At 44.4% G+C, this 24,728-nt stretch overlaps 1 protein-coding gene across 1 annotated transcript in view; it reads left to right on the forward strand.

Moving 5' to 3' along the window:
* The window catches only part of GRIN2B (glutamate ionotropic receptor NMDA type subunit 2B), a gene marked incomplete at its 3' end in the record, with an annotated part of 167,377 nt that overhangs the window by 81,226 nt on the left and 61,423 nt on the right, over positions 1 to 24,728 (forward strand). The window contains exon 3 of the mRNA XM_080342529.1: positions 10,412 to 10,526. Coding sequence (XP_080198655.1) covers positions 10,412 to 10,526 — 115 coding nt within the window. The remainder of the gene's footprint in view (positions 1 to 10,411; positions 10,527 to 24,728) is intronic.

Consider the following 24,728-nt stretch of genomic DNA (forward strand, 5'->3'; position numbering starts at 1 on the left):
CCAGCCGTGTTCAAAATGTACCCATGATATTTCTATCTCCCATATTGGGAACCCACTAGAGACAGGCAGCAAAGACTTAGGTTGAGTTTATTATCCATATTTATAATTCATTTCAGAATAGCATCTTTCTCCCACACTGATCTATCCTCATGGCACTACATATGCACCCAGCTCAAAGCAGGAGGCTTCACACTCTGACTTTCGGGGCAAGAGATGGGGACGGTGAGATATACTTGAAGCATTCAGTGTCTGTTGGGAAACTCAAAATAGATGGTGCAAGGGAACATGGACCCTGTAAATATGCAGGTAGAGGTAATGAAAGGGGTTTGCAAGCTGTCAAGTCATTGGACTTTGGTGCAGAAAGGACGCATGGATGGCCAAGTGTAGGAACCCAGGTGAAAGACTGCAAGGAGATTCTTTATATTTATCTCCCTTTTATATTTTCCCAGTGTTTGAAAAAGGGATGAAGTCAATGGAAGAAAAGCACAGAGGGTTTATGGCTGTGACTGAGGTGGGATAAGCAAAGGCTGTGGGCTGAGAATTTGCAGAGTAATTTTTGAGTTGAGACCTGTGGTCCAGAGAGCACCTGGATGGAACATCATGGCTTTCAGAGGCTTGTTGGCCCACAGTGGGAGCACAGAAAGTGGCAGTGCTTGTTCAGTTGAACTGGCTGCAGTGAAGACAGCAGTGCCCCAGCAATGGCCATGTTGGAAGTGCTGATGAAGGTGGTGTCTGGCAATAGAGAGCCAATGGGGAAGATGACAGAGGTGGCAGTTTAGGAGGAGAAGCAGCGGTAAAGGTAACGGTGCTGGTGGTGAGGAGGGCACTGATTGCAGCAAGTGTTACAGTAGGGTTTGGAGTGCAAACTGCAAATGAAGACAAAGGTGGCTAATTACAGACATGATTGTGAAGAGGAAGAGGAGGCAGGCTGAAGGGGGAGTGGTGAGATCTGATGTTTTGCAATGAAAAAGCTGCTGCTCAGTGCGGGGCTACAAGGGGTTCAGCTCTGGTGTTAACTGAAGCTGTGTTCCCCACATGTGCCATCTCATGGCTTGCTTCTCCATCTGTCTCGCTCTTCACTTTCTTTTCTACCACAGCTCTTTCCCTGTTTGCATGTAGTGTGGAGAGAAATGTGTTAATGGATTTCTGTTGAAAAAAAAAAAAAATAAAAGAAGAAATCTTAAATTAGCCCCTACCCCACTGGTGATGCATCCTCTGCCCCTTGTCAGACAAATGCTGGCTGAAAGGTCTTGAGGTTTTCCTTATACTGAAGGGAAAAAAAAATCTCAAGAAAGTTTAAAGGGGAGGTGGAACAACAAACCAAAAAAAAGAACCCGAATTGTTCTGAGACCTTCCTCAGCCCAAGGAAGGGTTAATGCTTTAAATGCAATGTGATTTCAGCGGCACTAAAGAAGACGTTTCCATGGAAACATCAACCCACGAAGGGAGAGAAAGAGGGAGAAGGGAGAGAGAGCAGCAGCTGAGAATCGATCCTCTGGCAAAGGAGGAGCAGCCCCCAGACCCCTACACGGTTACTGACAGGAGCGATTATTTATTTGATTATTTATTTGTTTTAATCGATTTCCCCTTGGAAATGTGATAGGGAAGCAAGTGATAGGGTGCCATCTTGGCCAAACCGCTACAGACCCAGGAAAATCCAGTCACCTTTTTGGACGGAGTCTCCTTGCAGGCAATTACTCTACTCCTGCGAGCGCTGTGAATTCACTGCCCTTGCAAAGGTGTGAATGCTTTCAACACTTGATAAACTTTGAATAACCCCCAAATCATTTGTGGTTTCTTGGTGGGTCAAAAAAGTTAAGTTAGCCTGCTGTTTCAGAGAATGTAATAAAGGGATTTATTTCAGTCTCTCTGGCTAGTTTAGCCTTGTCTGGCTTCTGGCAGCAGTGAGAGGGACCTTTCTGGTAGATTTGAATGGTTTTCCCCAAGCAAGCAATTCTCAAAGTTCTAGAGGAAAACAGATGTTCTCACCTGCCTGCTGGTCTTGAATCCCAGGACAGAAAGTGGAATGAGATCTGGGTAAATATGGACTCTCAGCAGACCAACCACCATCAGGAGAGCAAAGGGACTGTTGACATGCGCATCTACTTGGCCAGTTGTTTCAAGCTGTGGTCCACAGCCATGTGGCTTCATAGGAGGTTTTGAAGGGAACTGCAAAAATGATTAAGAAAAGTAAGGCTTTTGTCGGTGGGATTAAATTCACTGTGTGGGGACAGTAGTTCAACTGGAGTATTTTTTTATGGCTGTTCAAATTGACAGAGCTTGAAAAACATCTTCCTGGGTGAAAAATTACTGTGAAGGGCCTCATTTTATTTCTGTTCTGTAACCGCTTGTCCTATCAATGTTTGTATGACTGTGCCCTAAGACAGATAAACAGCTCTGAAGGACATCACTTAACCTTCCAGTATTTCCCTCTTCCTAGTGTTATGGCTTCCATCAGTGACCCGTTAGGTGGATGCCAAGACACAATTATGACCCATTGTCAGCTGTTCTGACAAATGTAATTTTCCATGCTCTTAATGCCCCATATAAGCAGATTTTGAGTCATTTCAAATGAGAGAAATACCTTGAAGACTAGTTTTACTTTGGAGAAAAGTGATATGTTATCTGTTCCTAATGAATAAGGAAGGATGGAAAGATGTAGTAATAAAAAAATAATACTTAAAAAAAGTAATTGGCAGGAATTTATTAACTCAGTAAAGCTTTGCAGCTTGATCCAATTTTGGACTGAACATTTAGTTTTTATTTTATCCAGTCGCTGTACCAATTTTGACCTTAAAGCTATTTTTCTATTAGCTATTTCCTGTTACTTAAAGGTTTGGTGAGTCAATTCAGAAGTATATTTGTTTTTATCAAACCTTTTTGGGTAAAAAAATCTTTCTGAGAATAGACTGATTTCCTATGAGATTTATAGGTATTTCCAGCTTTAACCAGAGTGTGCTCTTAAAACACTTTTCCTTGTTTCTGTTTTATTTCCAATGAGGCCAAAAGGTGTAGAAATATATTCTCAAGCTACTTAGGACTGTGTCATTTTCCTAGCAAAAAATACAATTTTGGAAGAAAAGTTGTAAATCAAATATTTTGGGTTTAAAATGGAATATTTTGACATGGAACTCCTGTTTGCTGTCTCTTGTGATGAGGAGCATGACAATTTTATATTTCTGTTTCTCTTTCATGAAACTTGGATGGACTAAACCTCCAGTGATGTCCTTTCCCCTGTTGAGCTGATGCTGTTCCCTGTAGGACTCTTCCAGGGTGACACATTACAGATGTGTTTAAATTAGAGCTCTTTTCCATAAAAGAAAGGGCAAGAAGCTGTCACACAACAGACTAGAATGTGTGGGACCATGACCATGCCAGGAGCTTCATTTTCTTTCCAGTGTCATTGCAGTTTTTAGATCTTATAGTTCTCTTTCTTTCTGACAAAATGTTGACCTCCTCATGAGAAAATGTTGTTGCCAAGCTCATATCCCCCTTTCCCATTTAAAAAGAAGTTTTGGTAGGTATTTTTTCCTGGCTCAGGCATTTGTGAAAATAGATCAGTCAGGATGTGTCTAAGAAAAAAATGTGCTTTGGTTGGGTTTTCAAGATATTGCTATGACTGACATAGCGGATGGGACAAAATGAAGATTTATCCTGCCCTTTTTTCCACAAACAGGTCACCTCATCCTAACGTATACCTGTGTTTCATACCTATGTTTCCTCTCACAGTCTGGCCTTGGTACTGTCAGGAGCACCTTCTCAAAGGGAGTGTAAAATGCCACCAGATCTGAATGGCAGCACCTCTTTCCCCCTTTCTGTCAATGACAATGACTACATAGGACAAAAAGCAAATGGGAGATCGGGTTCTAGGTGGTGTTAGGTACATGGAAGAAAAAGTTATTGTGGAAACTCTGAAGCTCACTGAAGGAGTTGGACAAGCAGCCTTCCACTTGAGTGCCATTACTGTCATTTCTGCCCCATGTTGGAGCTGACCCCATGCTCCTCATTAGAGGGTAATTTGGTGACCCTGCACAATGAATCTCCCCTCTGTCTGCTTCCTCATGGACATCTGTTTATGCCGTGAAACGCTGGCCTGTGGTGCTTGGGTTTTCACTTACATTGTCAGGAGGAAGGCTGAGGACTGCACAGACTGTGGGAAGTGGGCTTCATTTCTTGTTCTCAGGAATGGTCCTGTCTCATTAGGATCAAGCAGTGCGTGTAGAAAAGCAGCCTTGCCATTGCTCTGGCTCCCTATATACTCTAAGGATAGATATATTCTCAGTCGCCAGGAACTGTCAGCTCAGAGTCTTTCTGAAATGACAAATTCATGGTAGATAAATAGAAGAAATGGGAAATAAAGTGGAAGTACCATTTTTTTTGTAAGAGAGGGAGTGATGGAAAAGACTCATCCTTTGACTCTGTATAGGAGCTGTCACTTGTAAGTCTCAGCACACATGTACTTTGTTTTCCAAACAAGTTTGCTGAGTATGATGGAGAAACAGCAAGGACAGATCAGCAGAAATATATCTTCCACCAGAAATGGATATTTCACAGATCAGGATCAAACACCAAAAAAATTCATCTTCCTAGAGGTGAGGGGCCAGAATCCCAGCAGATCAGAGAGTATCACTCTGTAGATGTCAGCTGAATATAACTGATTTATTCCAGCCTAGTATCTGCCCTCTTGTCTCTTAAAAAGGTGCAGACAGCAGGGAAGAACCAAATTAATCTCTTATATCTCTGTTGTCTTGTAGCCTGAGGGATATTTCCCAGTCTCGATGCTCTCCTAACCTCTTTGCTTAATAAAAAGAATCTTGAGCTCTGGGCATTTCTCTAAGCCTGCTGGTCAGGTTGGTTCCCAGTAGTATAAAATGGCTGTAGCCTGGACAGATTTTCTGGTGCAGGATGCCTGCACAATTTGGAAATTAGTTGTTGTCTTTTCTACACTTCCTTGCTTACAGTGCATCTCCCCAGACTCAGTGGTAACACTGACAATGCAAAAGAAAGGAGCAAATGAGGAAGAGTGAGATACCCTTCCTTTGAGATTTAATTTTCTTAGTCAATGGTTGCTTCTATTTTTTTTCCTATCTTGTTTTGTTTTTGTTCTTCATGATGCTAGAAAGAACAGAGTCCATGCCCTTTGTTATGTAAAATCAGCTTCACTTATGCCATTTGCATAGAATCTTTTCGCTGTAAATTGTACCTGACACCAGACAGATGTTAAACTGACACAGCCAGATGTGCCCGCCTTTCTGCACTGCACAAGCCACTGGCACCGGAGCAACTGGAGGCAGCACAGGGTGGTGAGCAATGGGAAACCCTCTGAAAGGCTTGGCCAGGGTCAGTAGCAGCTATAGGGAAGTTTAATGGAAGGCCCAGGTGGAGCCTGTTCTCACCTTTTTGGAGGTGAGCAATTGGGTTTGATAACCCATGGAGACTGCCTTATCTCATGCACTCACAGCTAGGTCTAGATGGCTGTTATGCATGTATTGGCTGTTCTCTGAGGCAGCGGCAGCCATGGAAATGTTGAGCAGTGGTATGGAGAAAAAAATATCTGCGTTATTTTAAGCTTTCCTTTGGTTTGGAGAGTGGAGGTTTAAATCAGAAGTTGAAGGGATCAGTTGCAGTTTTCTAGTTAAAAAAAAAAAAAAAAGAAATCAACACTATTTCAGTCTCTCAGATGAGAGCAGAAGCTATTAACAGCCTAGCTAGTGCTCTTTAAATCTTTATTTGTCAATCACTTGCCACTTGAAGGTCAGAATTCCCATTTGTAAAGAAATACACCGGTCCTAAACTCCCTTTTCCCTGTCTTTTGAGCTCACCCACCTTTCTGTCTGTCCGTCCTCATCCAGAAGCAACCATGTATGGTAGGCAGGACCTGCTGCAGGGCAGGACGGATGCTTTCTGCCAAGGCTGTTTGCATCAGCTCAGGCTGGGTAGGTCTTGCTGGTACTGGGCGAGGGAACGTGGTTTGGAGCTGTGGGCACTTGTGCTGATATGCAGTAACATGCTCGTCTTCGTTCGTTCCTGGGCTTGAAGGGGGTCTGGGCAGGCAGCCATGCCTGTCGCTGATACCTCTGGGTATTTAATGCTGTCTCTAGAGGAAAGAAAAAGGCTATTTCACCATGCAGATTCTGTGAGGTAAAGGCCTTTCACTGCCTTCACCTCACTGCTGTTACATTTGGCCTCAAGTGTTTCATGTTACAGTGCGTTTCCAAAGAGGCTGATGGTTGTTTGCCTCCCCGTTCCCTTATACTGCATCACACTCCACCTGTCTTTTACCCTGAAAATCCTTCCTGGCAGAGGTATTCCATAGCCTTTTTTTCCCCACCATCCACCTACACCTTGTTTTTCCCTCATGTGCTGGACTGTTGAGATGACTCCTCAATGCTGACGGTGGAGAGGCTGTTTTATTTATGTGGCCTGTCTTACCCAGGGAAGCGGTCGATGTTGGGATAATCATGCCATTTCAGACAGACTGCTTGTCTCATTGGAATGTAACAAGCACTGACAGGGCACAGGGCAGTGCGTGTGTGTGTGGGCACGTGTGAGGCAGGGAGTGCAGTGCGATGGACTGAACCAAGGTAGTTCTCCAAATTTACCCACCCAATCAGAAGGTTCAGGAGGATCTGATTCCCAGCAAGGCACTGGAGGCAGAAGTAGGGGTGGTTAGTGCTGATTTCAAACACATCTTCTTCAGAGCTATCTCTGCGGCAGAAAAAATTCACTTAGCACCCTCCACTTCTCCCCTCAAGTCCCCTCCACCTGCCACATTTGCTTCTCCAGGCTTTCTCCTTCACTAGATGAAACCATTTAAAATGTCATAATCTCTCTGCTGGTCCTAAATTGGCCATCTGATGTGGTTTTAATGCTCTATTTCCTATGCCAACCAGTCTTTGAAATACTCTCCATTAGCTTTCAGGGCTGACAGCCTCACATCTAGGGCAGGGGTTGTTACCTAATGGTCAGAGCACAGGATGGGGAGTCGGGTCCTCCTGAGTCTGGTTTGCTTTGTGTCCAAGGACATGTCTCTTTCTTCTTTGTTCCTGCCTGCTTGTCTGTACCATGAGGCTTACAATGTCGGCCTGTTTCCACAGTGTCGTCTGTGTTTTGCTTTCACGTGGCTGAGTTTGGGCATTGCAGCCTTTGCGTCTCCACCAGGCTGGGGAAGGGCTTGACCCTTCCATGCTTCCATCGAGCGGCTCCAGAAATGCCCACATAAGCAAAATTCTTTGCTGAAAGATGTTTCTAGCAAATTAAATTAAATTGCCCGTGTCTGCCCACCCACACCCCTTTTCTCTTTCTCTCTCCGTCTTGGAGTCCAAAACATCCAGAGAATGATGGATTACACCATTTATAGGCAGTTTCATCTTGGGTTACCTCACCTGCGTGCACCGCCTGCTGGCCTCACACTGTGTCGTTGTTGCAGCTGATGGCTCAGTGCAGACATACCAGGGAGTCACCCAACCCTGTGGTTGCCCATTTGGGGACTGGAATCTTTGTAGGTTGTAGGGAGGAAACAAATCCCTTTGGCCAGGGCGGGCAGCAGTAGTGCTGGAATTGCAGGGCAGCGTTGCTACCGAAGGGGTCGACTTTTGCTGTGGTAGCAGTGATGGAGGGGAGAGCGACTTGAGTGTGGCTGCCTTGAGGCACGCTGCTGAGTTGGCCTGCCAGCGAGTCCTTCAAACCCTGATGCTTTGTCATGCAGGCGTCCCCTTGCTCAGTGCACCCGAGCAAGCCCCACAGCTCACCATGTGTGCTGCTTCCACCTGTGGAGGTGATGGGACCCAGCAAGCCACAGAAGTGCAGGGAAAGCTGGGAGTAAGCCGCTGCTTCTGCGCTCCTCCTGAAAACTTCTGTAAACATGTTGCTAATGGGCTTGAGAGAAAAGCCTCTGAAGAGTTATTGTACCGAATTTGGAGACTAATTTCAGTCATTAAGGTGCAAAGGAAGGGATTTTAGTGCCACTTTAAGTGTAAATATCAAGGCAGCTCCAAGGATTTGAGTCGGTGATGATCCCTCCTTGATTATTATTAGTGGTTCTAATCTTTCTAGTGGAAAATGAACAGAAATGACACCCTCTTGTGTCATATCTGTTACTGATTTCTGTGAACTCTTCTAGTCAGGCTATGCAAGGGAGATTCCCATAGTGGCATCATCCTTGGGTGGGAGGGGAAAGAGGGCTGAGAACTGCTTAATATTGCTGTTTGTTTAATTAGATACTGGCACTGCTTTCTAACTACTGACATATAAAGCTGCAACTCCCTTCAGGCTAGCGGCATCCTCATCTTCTTGGAGCCTTGCTTTGTCTTCTCTCTGATGGCCAGGGCAGAGAAGTCATGAAATGGGTGTAGCTGTAATCTTGGTACACTGGAAGGTCTTTTCTACCACCAGAGCCTTACATAGGTCTGGTAGGGTGCATATACCTAGCGATGGTCTGTGCTTGGCATTTCTCAGGACCAAAGCAATGCAAATGGCCGGGAAAGAAATGCCAGAAAAGGGGCATGTGTGATCCTGACATGGCATGTTTTACACCATTACAAACAATCATGTGGCTAAGATTTTCTATGTGGCAGATGTTTTTGAGTTCTCTCAGTGTTTGGGTGCTGAACGGGTCCAGCTTTTGGAAACTAACAAATAGTTTCCCTTTGAAAATCATCCTGTTGCAAATGTTACATGCTGGGCTCCCTTATGGCCATGTTTCCTACACTGTGTGTGTCCCCTGAAGGTCACAATGTGGAACAAGTATGGAAGTTCCTTTATAAGTAAACATAATTGCTGATTGCACTAGGTAATGGGGAATTAGTGGATGAGTTTGGTTGATTAATCGAGTTAGGACAGAAAGTTTGGAAAAAGTAATAAGCTAAAATCATGACCTGCTTTTATATTTTTTTGAAGAAGTTTCCCTGTTACCAACGTTTTCATTAAATTAGCAGGGAGTTCTTTGTGTGCAGGTAGTGGGAAAGTGTGAACCCACTGAAATAAGAGATTTTATTTTCACTTTTTCTTTTTCTTGAAATTGGCTCAAATCAAGTTCAGAAGGGACAACATGAAGCTGAATATCAGGAAATGTTTCCTGGTGTCATGGTGTAATAGAGCAGAAGAACCTCTCATGTCTGTAATAGAAATGTTGCATGTGTAATTTATAGGAAAACCAAGCAAAGCACAGGAGGGCAGAGTCCTGGGGCTAGGCCTGCAGGCAGCTTGGTCACCTCTGCCTCCCACAATGACGTGATGCTACTGGTGCCAGAGCAGGAGTATAAAGACAAAATCTACTTCATGCAACAGGACTGTGAATTGAAGTGAAATATATGAACAGGGGAAACTGTCAGAGTGCCACGGAGATGTCATATAAGCCACTGAACTGTGAAATGTGTATTTGCCTCCTCCTCTTCCCCACAGTGTCATTCTGGATGGTCTGACAGTTAAGAAAACAATAGACCTGGTTCTCATTTACAGCAACACCATTTTAACATGCTCTCACGATGCAGCAAGGCCTTGAAATGAGTGTAGCTGTAATCTCAGTCCACTTAAAGGTCTTCCCCACTGCCACAGCTGAGTGAAGAGGCCTTAGGATAAATAAGATTGAAGCCCAGACTGTTTAATAGTCCATTTGTACAGCTGACATGAGATGCCCTAGAGGGGGGTGCCTAGCGCAGAAGTGACGGGCCTTTCCAGACAAAGAGAATCACTAATGTTGGCTGCGGGGATTTGCAGGGCTGATCACCCTTTAGTTTGATCTTGCTGGGTACAAGGCATGACTCTGTCCCTAGGGAAAAGGACTTTCACGGGGCTATCTCAATATCCACTGTCCCTAAGCTGCTTCAGATGATTGCTTTGGGCCCTACAAGGTGTGCTGCCTCTGATAGCGATGAAGCTTCTCACAAATGTGCTGTTCCTCATTCTGCTCTCTGCAGCTTCACTTATTGTTGCCTCAATGTTTGGGCTGGGGAGAGGCTGTCTCCACTGCTTCACCTGTAGGCCATTGCTGTCCTCAAATGGCATGTGAAATCCCCTTTGGAGAGTGAGCAAAGTGTAGGCTGTGGAGCATGTTTACACGGCTAATTGCTATGGATCCCTCTGCCCTTTGTGGTAAGGGGAAATCAAGGACTGTAGGCACATGTGTGTGCATGTGACTTACAGGTGTACTTTCAGAAGTTCATTGAGAGACAGCATAGGACATTGCTTCCCTATCCCAGTCACGAAACAGGGGCAATTGCCTTGCCTTGCCTGATTGTCTCAGTTCCTGGAGTAATTGTCCTGTTTCTCCCATCCTCTTCCTCCTAGCTTTTCCGTTGTTTGCACTGTGCTCCTACTGTCCAGGTGTAAGCTACAGAGGGAAGACAGGCTCTTGTTTCGTGTTCATTTGCCCAGCACTAACTTTCAACTTGCTCTTTTCTCCCTCCTGCAGGTACCTGATCAATGTCACCTTTGAAGGCAGGAATTTGTCGTTCAGCGAAGACGGATACCAGATGCATCCCAAGCTGGTGATCATCCTTCTGACCAAGGAGAGGAAGTGGGAGAGGGTAGGACATGTTTGCTACTTCTCAAACTGCATCAGGGAGGAGGATGGAGAAAAGCTACAGGAGAGTAACTCCCCGCACAGCTTTTTGTACTTCTTACCAAGGCCTGACAATCTCCTCCTTGCATCCTGGACCACTGGTATCTGCAATATCCAGGCTGCTGTCTTCTCTGTGCAGGATGCCATTATATTCTTCCATTAACATGCATAAAAAATTCATCAACTTCCCTTCTGTAACCTCCGAACATAAGTTTTCCTGCCTTTCAGAGAGGAGACTTTCTCTGAGCCATGGGTTTCAATGGCACAGAAATTATTTCTCTGCATGGCTTGGAGGCCGTGAAGTTCTGTATGCTAAATGACTGTGATTGAGCTACAGCCACATTCAGTAATATATGCCAGTGTTAACTGTGTTTGATATATCTGGACAGTGTCATTTGCAATGGCATGGTGCATTAAGTAGGATGTGTACGTGAGATCATAACAAGTTGTTCAGAGATCCAAATGTGCATATTTCTGAATAATTTGCATGTAACCCAGAGCACCATTTTAGAAATGGTGTGGATTTCTGTGTTAGTGCAAAGCTTTGGTTCATTTCACCTCCCACATGAGTCAGTGGTCCAGGCTCAGAACATGCACTTCCAAAGGCTTTGAATTAAAGTAGAGGAGGTAGTTCGAGAGCTAAGAAAATAAGATATAAAAAGTGATGGGGCTGAGAAGTCAGAGTGAAAGCAAGGAGAACACTCAATAGGTATGAAGCAGAGCTTATTCTGGATGTGATCACATGAATGGCTTAGAAAAATGCCCCTTTGCCTCACCAGGCACAGAAAGCCTTCTCTCCTCTCCTTGGCTGCTTATTCTCTGTGTGGACTTGCAAGTGGCCTGCATGGCCAAAGACAGGAAGAAATTCACAGGGAAATGAGAATGAAATAGGGACCTGTCAGGAGAAGGGCATTCAGAAGAGGGCTGGAGGAACAACTTTTGAAGGAGAAAGGAGAGCCGTTGCCTTAGTGCCTGACAGGCACTTAGGTCTCCCAGTATTGCGGGAGTCTGGGGAGATGACGAAAGGCCCCAGCTTGAGCCTGGTTTCCAGGAAGACCTGTCTACCTCATGGTCTTGGAACTGCAGACCAGAAGAGAGTGTATAGTCTGGGAGAGTCAGCAGAGATCTCAGTGGGAGAGGAGTATGAGGAAGTGTGGCATGGCATCAGCACATGTGAACAGCTCTTGGACATGTTTGGAGGCAAGCTGACTGGATATTGCACTGGGGGTGGGCAGGAAAGGCTCAGGCTACAGAGACCTCGTGTCACGCTCTGTCCATCACACACCTTCACTAAAGTCCACCAGGCAAAGTCCAGGAGGATTTATTCCTAGCTGGCACCAGATTCTCACAGAGGAAAACTCAATCATCAGAGCAGGAAAATGAGACAGTAGCAGCATGAATCCTGCTAGAGATTATGAGCAGGGCTGCCTGTGAGGAATCTGTTGCTGGAATGCTTTGCAGGCACTGGGGATGCACAACTAAATGCAGACCTGTTTTTATCCTGCTTGTCACATGCTTTACCCTATTGCATCCTCAGTAAGGGCTTGGAGGCTTCTGTGGGTGGTAAAAGGGGTTGTTAGGTCTCTGAGAGCACATCTGTGGCCTCTCAGATGAACCAGACAATTAGTGGAAGGGATGCTACTGAGCTGGAGTGTTGGGGTTAGACCTGGGACCTGCCTGAGCCTTGCTGTCTGTGGGGACTACTTCGTTTCCATTAAATCAGAACAGTTCTTCATTACATAGGAGCTGGGACTACATTGAAATGAGACTATGATGAACTACGATATTAGTGGTATGAGAAGCCCACAGTGCTTCCTAAACACAAATGTTTTACCTCCAAGTGGGTGTCTCACTCAGTGGGAAGATCGGATTATTATAATCAAACTCTGAGCTGTTTGAATTTTACACTGTCAGGTTATTCCTGGAAAATGCAGAAGTCATCTCCAACATGCTCTGATCACAGACAAATACCTTTCATTCCTGAAGCCTCATACTCTTTTTCTTAATTTTCTCCATTCAATGGAAATGCAAACATTAAGATACAAGAGTGAAGCAGAGCTCTTTGTGGTGAAGATCATAATTGTGTTTTGTGCTTGCAGAGTCAGGTAGAGTGCTGTTCCCCAACAGCAGCTCCCGGGCAATGCCACAATTTAAGCCATAAATTATTCATATATTATTAGCACACAATCCCAATACCTTTGTAAGTGCATTGCTTTGCAGTGTAAAATCATCCAAACTCTCAATAATTGTTGCTAAAATAGCAAGGTGCTTTGTCTTGGCAACTTCTAGGCAATAAATAGAAGAAACTGTGCAAAGCGCAGGAGAGTTTCGAAGTCAAAGACTCAGGCAGTAGGAGATGAGAGATGAAAGACTGCATGGGAAACTCTGATTCAGTCCATTTGTATGTGTTCACTATAGCTCATTCTTTAATTACATCGCTGCACACTTTTATCCATAATCAGATGCTGTGCCTGGAAGGAATATCAAGAGGTCATTTAGTCCCTCCCTGTGCCCAAGGGAGGGATGCACTAGACTGAAATTATTCCTGACAGATGTTTGTCTCACCTATTCTGAGAGTCCTTCGATGCTATAAACTCTATAAAACCTGGAGGCAATCTCTTCCATGGCTTTTTCTCCTTAATCTAGAAAGTTTTTCCATTGTCTAACCTAGATATCCCTGACTGCAGTTTAAGCCCATTACGACTTGGTATCTCCCTAATGGATATAGAGAATTGTTTATTCTCCTCCTGTTTTTATCTTCCCTATGTGTGTTTGAAGGCTTCCATCACATTGCCTTCCAGTCGTCTCTGCTGTAGATTAAACAAGAATTTGTTCAGTCTCTCCTGGTGGGTCATGTTTTCTAGTCTTCTGATATTTTTTCTTAATCTCTTCTGGATTTAGTGACGCCATTTGCTGCTCTGTACAGCTTGGTCAAGGTGATTCTTGAAAGATGGCAATTCGATTGTGAGGAGTACGTCTCATGGGGTATATTAAGAAACGTTTTAAAACAGGTGTGCAGCCTTCCATTTTCTGAGCAACAAAGATTCAGACAATGACTGAACTGTTTCCAGATTTCAGGTCTGTGAACTTTTTTGAGATTTTGATTTTTCATCCCAACTTGAGAAGAGATTTCTTCAAGTTGTTGCCAGTTATTTCAGCACAGGAATTTATTTTCCAGAAGAGCTACAGCTGTCTCCAGACTCTGATGATGATAAATCTCCTCCTGCATCCTTCAGACAGCCAGAAGCCTCCTAGGGCTGACAATCATGGAAGAGCATGTAGAGCAGCCACTGTCTGGAAAGGGGAAATAGTCTGAGCTCTTCTGCTCTTGTAGCCTTGAGTAACTATTCCTCTTGTGATAAGCAAGTATGCCGCATTTCATTCACTTTTCTGTTCTCTGCTCCTTAGGGGCAGAAGGCTGCATGCCTTCCCTCAATACCTTTTAATTAGCTAGTTAGTAGGGCTCTTTGCTTCACTGGCAAGACAGCCTAGGTGTGTTTTGGGTGCCTAGATGACCCTGTTGTATTTATCATAGAGAGGCAGGTATGCAGATGGAGGTGGTGAAGAAGGTCCACCCTTATGCCCCATGAAGGACCCTGCCACTATGCAGTGATGAGCTTGATCTAGAGGTCTTGCAAGGTGGGCCAGGGGATTGGTCCTACACTAGGTTTTGTGTCTGGGTTGTGAAGTTTTGTGTTGCAAGAGTTTTCACCCAGGCTTTTTCTTTACTTTATTGATTGTTCTTCTCCTCTGCTCTCCTATAATGCCACATAACATGAGGACTTTTCTCTGGGTTTGTGATCCCTTTATGAGAGGTGGCAAGTGCTGCTCTCCAGCCCTTTCTCGTATCCACCTTCCCTGCTGAGGCAGAGCCCAGCAGTCCTGTCCCACTAGCTCCCAGCTCCTTCTGTCTGCTGCCACACTTTCCCCCAGTGAACCTGGGGATGACACAAATGTTACAATCTCTGAAGCCCTCTTTGGCATTCTTTCTCTTTAATATATTTGGTTTCCAGTGAGTTTTGCATCACTTCTGTAGCAAGGTTGTTCTCAGCCTCTCCTTTTTGCTCATGCTTCTCTACCTCTTCCTTTAGGTCTGTCACTGGGGATTCACAGCACTTTTCCATGTGGATCATGACAGCAACCTCTCATGCCACCCCACAGAGCCCTTTGACTATAGGCTCCCTGGGGCGTCACTTACCACACATGCTTCAGTAACTCCTGCTCCTGGCTGGACGAGCAAAGCCTCAGGTGATGGGTTTGGTCAGGGTGCTACTACAAGACATCTTAAAGGGGGACAGATGGGAAACTTATGCCAAAAAATTATTTCTCCCTGCTGCATGTGTTTATTATCTGCCCCTATCAACTCTCACCCCCCTCAGCAGATAGAAGGTTTGCCTGCTGCTGCTCCTATAATTATCAGTATTTGACTTTTGAACTCTTGAAAAATCAATTAGCAGCATCTGTTCTGCCTCCTCTAGCCATTGGTGTGGCTGTGATTACAAACTCACGGACAGGCTGCTCATAACCTGCTCTCCTGCACCAGGGAAGCTACATTTATACAGTCCTAAAATTACATTTGGCTCTTTGAAAGCAACTGCAAAGCTGATGAGGCCCCTGGCGAAAATGAGGTTGACACCCCTGCCACCATTGCACTCATTAGTCCTCCCTGGGAATGGGGCCATTTGTTGTGACATGCTGTCAGCTGCCTCAGTGACTGTTGACTTCCAATGCTCCCAAGTGCTGAAGTAGGGTCAAAAATGGTCCCACTACTCTCTGCCACATGGGCTTTCCAGAGATGTATTCAACCTGGATCACAGTCCACGTCAGGTGACTTAGTGAATTTATGTGATACTGTCCTCTGCTTGGTACAGAGCCGTGTCATGCCCATTCCTGCTTGGGAGAGGTTCCCTCAGGATGTGGGAAAGAGCTACACACAGGAAAGAAGGATTTAGAAAAGGAAAACTTAAAAAAAAGAGGAAGGGGAATGAGATAAGTTTTTGGACATCTAAATCAATTTTGAAAAAGGGACATTATGGTCAGTTCCCTTTTGTATTCACAGTAAGCAGAAAGAAGAAGAAATCTTGCTAAATTTTCAAGCAGAAAGATTTTGGTTAGATATGTAGGGAACTGTCTAATTGTTAGCATGGTGAGGCTCATTTGCTGGTGAGGCTCATTTGCTGGAAGACACATAGAAAAATACCCAACAGTGCTGGGTCTAAATCTGTCTTGTCCTGCCTCAGAGCTGGTGGATTCAGCAAGTGATCTTCTTGTGGCTTTCTGCCAGCCCCCATTTCTGTGATAAGATGAACAACATGAACCTGAAGAGTGGCTCACAAGAGACCACTTATTTGATAGGAAAGAAAAACTGGGTTATGGACAAGCTGATGAGCAAAACCTTCAAGCCTGATCCAGTGAGGCTGGATCTGCAAGCTTCTGCAGGCTTCTACTAGGTACCTTTTGTATGAGCAGACAGTTGGCACATGAAGGCTATCGTGGATGGCTGCAAACAAAAGCCCTTACGGAGGCACTTGTCACCTCTTTCAGTCTTCAGCTATGGAGGGCTGATGAACACTACAGAGACACTGAAGAGGCTGTAGCTTTTGATAGCGATGCAGCCTTCAGGCCTGGTCTCAAGTCTTCTTGTGCATTAAAATAAACATTCACTGTCATTTCTTTGTGTGCTTCAATATCCCAGTGGCAGAAATAACAGAGGAGGGGAGAAGAGGACTGAAAACGCTAACATTATTCTTGGCTTTCACTAAGGGTTTGTGTGGTATTGGGCAGTCCATGAAGAACCCATATGTATCATGTACTTGTTATGTTTCCCAGCAGAAGGAGGAATTTAGATTTATTTAGTTATTTAATTTTCTGGAAAAGGCTTTTTAAAAATATGAGAGGAACAAGAATGTAGCATTGTGAGGTGAAACCTGCATCTGTATAAATCCAAGCATCTTCTCTGAAGGCCCTCCCCTGCTGTTGGAAAGATGACTAGATCGTTTAAGACAGTTTCCTCCCTGTGTTGTCTGGTGTCCACCTGAGCAAGTCTTTCTGATCACTTACACATGCATGCACAGGTATGCTTTCCTCCCTGGGGTGGAAGCTACTTGTTTTGGTCAGGTTTTGCACTGTGTGAGGAGCTTTGGTACCTTGACAACACGTCCAGGGACTTCAGAAAGAAAATGTTTTTTTATCTCACCGACTCCTTTTATGGTGAGACAAGACTGGATTGTTTTTGCCAATCAGTCTTGTTTTGCTAATTTCCCTGAGTACATGGGGATTTATGAGTCATTGTCCCTGAGGAGAAATGGCATAGGAGGTTGTTTAAACCTACTCAGAGTTAGCGACTGATTCTGTTCCCATAGAACCAGTTTTCAGAAGGATGCAGCTTCACTTAGGACAGATGAACCGTTCTGGATTTAAGCACATATGGCTGAAATTAGAATGGGAGTCTGTAAATGCATTTACCCTCTTATTTGTAAAGTGTTCTTTCTGGACATTTCTCTAAGAGACTGCAATTTCCTGAATCCCTTGCTTCTCATTAGACGGCAGACTTGCATCAAAGAATACATATTTTATGGATACACTGCTCCCAAAAGAGTGTCCCTTAGATACCTGATCTAGGTCACATCTGATGGCTTTCTTGATGACCCTGATTCAGTCAGACAACCAGATGGCTTTATTTGTGCACCTATGCTGCATCCACTGTCAGGATTTGGCCTGGCTTCTCACAGTTGTCAAGGGTGTAACTATGTATTTGTGGCTAATTATGGCCATGTTAATCTTACACTGACTCCTAAGGAGAAGGGCAGATGCAAGTGCCACACAAAGCTTTCCTTATCAGGCGATAAATGGAATAATCTTTCTGAAAAAGCCTCCTATGTAAATCTTGTGGACATGCTGATCAAACGGTATCTTTGCTGACTGATCATAACAGAACATTAGATTAGATTACTGCAACCTGCAATAATTAGCTAGTCCATCTCTTTGACCAAAGAGAACACTAGCTGGGTGTTTCCTCCTAACCACCGTCTATTATGTCAGTATAAACCGTTTGCTCTCTTTGCATCTTGCTAAAGTGGTTCCTGACTGTTGTTTGCTTGAATTTTGGAGTGTATTTGTATGATTCATGAGCCTGCAGAAAAATATTCTGGCTCTTCTCCACCAGGCCCTACTCCTTGGCTACCGGAGGGAGTTCTTACATTGAAACAATGACAGCTTCTTGGAGAGACCTTGTCCTCTAATGTGAATCAGATATTGTAAAATCTGGAGATCTTTATTAAGCCCAGGCCATAGTTAGAATGCCACTTACTATTTCTGTGCTGGTGTAGCTGATGAGGGTGATAGCAGCCATTTGACCTTTACTGGGGTTGCCAGCCTGACTCCTTGGACAGGGCAACCCTGAGGACTGTGTCCAGTGTACTAATGTCATAACACCATCCAGCCACGAGAGAAGACTGCTTTTGCCTTTGTTGCATTCTGGATGAGAGCTATAGTCTAGGGCTTTCTTCCAGCTGATTTGCCCATATCACGCAGGGAGGGGAGTCGGTATTCCCCCTTGCCACACCTACATTCCATCACCTCTTGTGCATCATCATTGCTGTCCCCAGCACCCACTTATGGACTTAGGACACTGCTCTGCAGGGAGCTGTGTGAATGCTAATCAGAAAGGTGGCTCCTACCCCAACGTGGTTGCACTTTAATTAGAAGACAAAAGGCAGCAGATGGGTACAGATGGACCAACGGGGGAGTACAAGGGAACAATCAGACAACATTAGTCAGCATGGTAGGCAGCAGGCTTTACACACCAACTGCCTAACTCTTGTGAAGGCTTTGATAGGCAGCGGAGAATTATTACCAGCTTTGTGCAAGCTTATGAGGTCCTCATCAAGAGTGTGATGGGCAGATGGGAAAAAGCAGTAAAGGTGCTCTTGCGTGCTTGGAGAGCTGTGGCTGAGAAGGTGCAACAATTCAAAAATACCTAGTGCTGCCGGAAAATTTCCAGTCTTCTTAACATCCACAGGGATAATCCTAACTTTACAGAGGACCGAAAAAACCTATGGTAAGGCTATGTCTTCCAATGCAGCACAACTTCTCAGTGCAGACCTGGTGAGCTACTGCCAAAGCCACATTGCTTCTGGTTGAAAACCCTCCTCCTTGCCACCAGCTTGGAGGCTTCTGTCACATGTCAAATGTTGCTGTGTACCTGTGTCCCTTCCACTGTGAACATTTCATTGATTGTGGGGATGTGTTATCCCAGCATGTCAACAATGAACATCCATATCTTAATTCAGGTGGGAGCTGAGCTGCTGCGGGATATTCCTATCGTAACGCAGTGTCAAGGATCCATCCTACCATCCATGATCAGTCCACAACATCCTCAAAAAAACATGAACGGTTTTTTTTTGTTAGAAATGAAAGAAAGAAAGAAACATAGCTGTTGTTCTGTGTTTTTTTGACGAATGAAAACAAATTCATATTTATTTTTGAGTCCACACAAAAAGTTTTTCTGACTTGAAGAAAAAGATCAGGTCATTTAAATGCCGTAGACCAGTTTTGATAGAATAATGTCATGTGAAAATGAAATTTTCTAAAGCTTTCATTCTGTGCATCGCCATTTTTAAGCAAAGCATGTCATTGTGAAAAGTCTAAGTGAAATATGATGACATTCTAAGAATCCCTCCCTTCTTCTCTCTTCAGACCAAAATTCTTCCCTAATTTCAGTCTGAAATGACTTCTTCCTCAAACTCCCACTTAAGAGTGGACTATTTATTAGCCCAACAGTAATTGCTCCAGCTGTACTCCAGTCAGGAGTGACAGGGGCAGGTCGTGTGTCCTACAACACCAGGCAGATACATAACACAGCAAACTTCACTTTCACCTGCTTTGTCTCCAGCCACATACTGGAAATCACTTTAGGGGGTCTGTAGCAGCCAGAAAACACAGAGATTTCCCCAGTGCCACTGGAAGAGGCAGTTTATTTCCTGTTACTTTTGGTGGCCGGACTGTGCAATGAAAAGACAGCTGAGGAAAGCGCGGGAATTTTGGCGGCTTTAAGATTTGAAATTAGTGAAGAGATGAGGGCAGAGAGGAAGCAGCCACCCATAGAATCATTTTGGTTGGAGGAGACCCTTAAGATCATCAAGTCCAACCATAACCTAAATCTAGCACTAAACCATGTCCCTAAGAGCCTCATTTGTATGTCTTTTAAACCCCTCCAGGGGTGGTGACTCATCCACTTCCCTGGGCAGCCTGTTCCAGTGCTTCACAACCCTTTAAGGGAATAAATTTTTCCTAATATCCAACCTGAACATTCCCTGGCACAACTTGAGGACCTTTCTTCTTGTCCTATCACTTGCTACTTGGGAGAAGAGACCAACACCCTCCATGCTACAACCTCCTTTCAGGTAGTTGTAGACAGTGATAAGGTCTCCCCTCAGCCTCCTTTTCTCCAGGCTAAACAGCCCCAGTTCCCTCAGCTGCTCGCCACCAGACTCCAAACTGGGTCTGGAGAAAGTGGTAGCAAAGCTTCTGCTGTAGGAGGCTCACAGAGAGTGAATGTGCCCCCAGTACCTGAGGGTGTCTTTTCATCTTTTCAGTTGCATTTGCTTGAGACTCCGTCTCATATTGATGATGTCTTTGCTTGGCCTGTGAACTCTTTCCTTTTTCTATATTTACATTTCCTGAATGTTATTAACTGGAGGTTCTGTTTTCCTTCCATGAGGCTTGGGAAAATGGAGGTACTGCTGTGTCCTCATCTGTGCATTCATAGGAACCTACATTTTTCTCTCTTTTCCCTTTTTCTTCTGGTTTTGTTTTTCTTTCTCTTCCTCCTCTTCCCCTTTTTTTTATCTCCTAGAGCTTTGCCAGTTTGCTTTTCCTGGAGTAGAAGTCTGTCCACATTTGCTTCTGAATGCATTTGAAATAAATTTTTCTTCATATAAAATTGCTCAGACTTTTTTTCAGTAAGGAACAGCTTGTTTGTTGTGTCTTGGGCTTGGTTTCCTGTCCTCTGGTGTTGGCTCTGGCCAGTGTTTCTGTGCTTAGTTCTCACACGCTCCTTGCTTTGGGTTTGAATCCTGATTGTGCGTGGTTGACTTGGCTTGATGCTGGCCTGCATCTTAGCAGTGTTTTTTATTAAACCAGGACAGTCTTTTCCCCTGTGGTTTTCTCCGCACTGTTATGTATTAACTTCTCTGCTGCTTTTCAAAGGTTTCTCAGTGTTAAAACTGTGGGTATCACTGGAGCTGCTGTGTGCTTGAGTTACTCTCGCTGCTCATGAACTCTGGCATGCATTTAGTGTCATCGATTTGAGCGTACAATATGTTCAGCGTCGTTTGTTTTCCCTGTGCCTGAACTGTGTTTTCCCCGAGTCTGTAATTTTTCAGACTGCCTTCGGTAACGTTAGATCCCAGCACTCACTCTTTCATTGCCTCGTAGTGCTATCTGAGTTTCTGCCACTATCCTTTGGCCTTTCTTCCTTGTGAAAGGCTTTGGCATTTACTGACTTGGGTTTATTTCTGAAATATGCTGGGGATTGTACTGTCTTCTGCTGAGTCAGCGTTTTCCCAGGCTTATTTAATTTCCTTCTGCCAGACTAGCTGCATTCTGCAACGTCTACCACCATGCCAAGCCTGGAAGATTGTTTGACAGCCTTTTTCTTGTTCCTGTTTAAGCTTTTGACTTGGTCTGCATTTTATGTGATAGTTTCTGGTACTTGTTTCCCTTAGGTTTGTTTCCTTGGTTCCTGTACATGAAAACGACTTACATTTCTATTGTTCCTTTCTTCGAGAAGGATCCTAAGCACTTTGCAATATTAACATACAGGCAACATTTCACTATGAATAATGTTCAGCTTCTTGTGTGGTGGAATGGGGTTAGGCTGTTTAATGACACAAAACAGCATTGCACAACCATGTAGGGTAAGAAAGTCTCAAATGGAAGGAGGTGAGAAATTTTTAATTGAACTGTGACCAATTTTGTCTCCAAAACAATTTTTGGGGAAAATTACGTGGATCATTAAAGACCAGGAGTGATAAGGTCTGTGTCCTTCCCTGTGTCCTTCTAGAAAGATGATAATGCCCAAGTCTCAGAAATATGATTGGACAAACAAATGAGTCTGCAAAAAAACATGGTTCAGGATCAACAAAAATATCAATTATTTTTGGTCAGATATGGAGGATTTATTTTGGAAGTTTTATTGCTGTAAATGAAAACTGACATTGTGCTGTTTTCACGTAGACTCACAAAAGCCTTTAGATACCATGCACAGAGGTGACGTGGAGGAGGAAATGGCAGCATCTTCCCCCAGATCCCAGAGCCTCATTAGCCAGACAGTGAGGACAAATTCCTCAGCAATTGGAAAACTGCATTCAAATCCCTCCTGCCTGACTCAGAAAGGAGATTCGAACTGTGGTCTCTTCCCCCTCTCAGGAGAGAGATCTAGAGAGATCTAGTCCTTGGGACTGGGATTGTTTTTTCTTTTTTAGCTGAAACACCTTTGCAAAGTGTGTTTGCAGATGTTTGTTTGGATCCAAATTTCCATCATTTTTATTAATCATGTCTGATAAAGAGCATGATTTTTGTGTGTGTGTTGAATGGATGAGTCTGATTAGTGGAAAATTCAAAAAAGCAAACAAACCTGGGTTTAGGTTGAAGCAATACTTTTTTTTCTTTTCTTTTTTTCTGTATTGTTCAGACCTTTACTTGCAAAAATCATTTTTTGTACAGCTTAATCAGAACACCATTTTGATCAATGTTGGAGCATGCAGGGCCAGCCCTTGTGAGACTGAGGAAACTGTGCAGCATTGCAGCTCGCCGCCTGCCACATAACACGGGTGCACACTGCAATGTGCTGAGGACTTGTCAATTGGTATAGCTTGTACTGGTAAGTTGTCCCCTGAAGGCTAATATGTGCTGCAGATACTTTTGTTTTCCCAGTAGATCCACACTGGTATTGTGTAGTCCTGTGTTTTTTGACAGGAAATGGTGTTTGCTGATAAATCAACTTATATTGGGTGCAGTGCTGGACAGCAGAGGTATGCTGCAAGTTTTCCAGTCTAAGCAGTGTCAAACCCACCTGGACACATTCCTGTGTAAACTCATCTAGGTGTTCCTGCTCCGGCAGGGGGATTGGACTAGATGATCTTTTGAGGTCCCTTCCAATCCCTAACATTCTGTGATTCTGTGGTTCGACAGTCTTGCCATCCAAGCTGGGAGATCTGTCAGTAATGGAAGTAGTCCCTTCTTCTGCAGTCTGCTGTCTGAGATCAGCTCCTGCACACTGAGTTTACCTGTTTGCTTGAAGCATCATCTGGGTGCTTCAACAATTCAGGATTGCTCAGGTCACTTCTTTCAGGCCAGTGCTTTACTTTTGTTCTTTTTTAGAAGTGGGAGCTATTTGCTTTCCTTCTTAGATGTGTGCTCATTTTCATCGAGGCCAGAGTTCTTTGTACTGCTGCATTTAATTATGTTTGCTTTGTAAATACTGCTGGGATTACGGCAGCATCTCATTTCTGTAGCTTTTCTGCCTCTGACAGGGGTACCTGTGGACAACTGCTTTCTTTGAGCTGCTGCTGTGCATAGATCATCCTGCATTTGTAGTTTCCACCAGCTTCATGCCTTGTCCCTTTTCTTACAGATGGCTGCTGAGATCTCAGCTTTCAGGATGGCTGAGGAACAGACCCATTGAGAGATATGTGTGTGTCTGTATTTGAACAGTTGTTCTCATCCGTGCTCCATCCCCCGTGTTGGGTTCCAGAATAAGTCCTCTGTGTGTGTATATTTTCCTGTTCATTGCCCAGACACCTTGCTCCAGCCTGGGATTAATAGAGACACTGTCTTACAAATAAAGATTAAAAGAGTACAGTCTAGTGAAATCTGCACTACGGACTTTCTCCATTAAGAAGTCCCCTGTCTCAAATAAACACTCTGAAGTATTCCCAGGGTTTACTGTACAGTGTTTCCTGAACTTTAGTTAAAACCTGCTTTCTCTGAGTAGCCTGTGTCTTACTGGACCCTTGCCTGGTTGCTGAGGATAGATTTTTCCAAAGTATGTGTTTTTGCCAGATAGGGAGTATGATAATTTTCTGCAAGTGTTTGAAGGGAGTAATCAATAAGGAAAGAAAGGACTTATTTAGGACAATTAAAGTGAGCGTAATTAAAGAGCAATATGGAGGCCCGAGGTAGAGCAAAAGTGCATTTAGATTGAGTATCAGGGATCAGTAGGTTCTTTTAGAAGATGCAAACCAGTTGTCTGATGAACATGCTGGGAGCCTGGTTGCTGTGACTGTTGACTATGGGGCAGGACAGACCAACTGGGGGAGATGTGGAGCGGAACTGACCAGAGAGACATCCACCGAAATTTTATTTTCCTTGCTCTGTGTCTGACTGTGTGTTGCTCTGGAGGGTGAGCAGCACAGCACCCCTGGGGGAAATCCTCCCTCTCCCAGATACTTTCTCCCATCTGCCCTGTCTGCTCTCCTACGAGCAGGAGCATGGAAGAAATTTCACTTGCCTTCTGCTTGAGGGGAGGGGTCCCAGTTTGTGCTGTGACAGTGGGAGAGGGCTGAGAAGCTCCCCATACCCCGAGGAGCCTGGCGGGTCTCTGTGCTGCCCGCCCTGTGCCTGTGCGGGTGGAATTTTCCAGGAGCGTCCCCCTCCGCCATCGCCATCGCTTTGTAAACTCCAAGAAACGCAACTCATGAAAATGCATTCTTAGCACACAGCTGACATGGTCAACATCTGGTTTCCAAAGAGAGTGCTGTGAGAGATTTGAAATTGCTGCACTGTGGAAAAAATGACTTGAGGTAATTATAGATACCTAACAATACTATTTAATTTCTTCTGTCATGTCTTTCCTACATAGTGTATCTGGTAATGCTTCAGAGAGCTGAATAATTCTGACAGAGAGCAGTGAGAGGGGTAGGTAAGAGAGGAAAAAAGTAACCCGTGATTTCAGTTAGGATCTGAAATGAAGGAAATTTGAGTGGACGATTGGAGGTTTCAAGTCCTGCTCCAGAAAGGGGGACCTTTGCCTTTTTTATTCATTGACCATGAGAGGAGGAGGAGGGAAGCTGAGGAAGACAGGACCTCCAAGCACAGACTCACAGGACAGGGGGAGCTCAGCACAAAGCCTCACTGGCAGCTGGGGTGCTTCTTGGCCCCGCTT

This window comes from Nesoenas mayeri, assembly GCF_963082525.1.
Source record: "Nesoenas mayeri genome assembly, chromosome: 1".
In the NCBI taxonomy this organism is placed as follows: Eukaryota; Metazoa; Chordata; class Aves; order Columbiformes; family Columbidae; genus Nesoenas; species Nesoenas mayeri.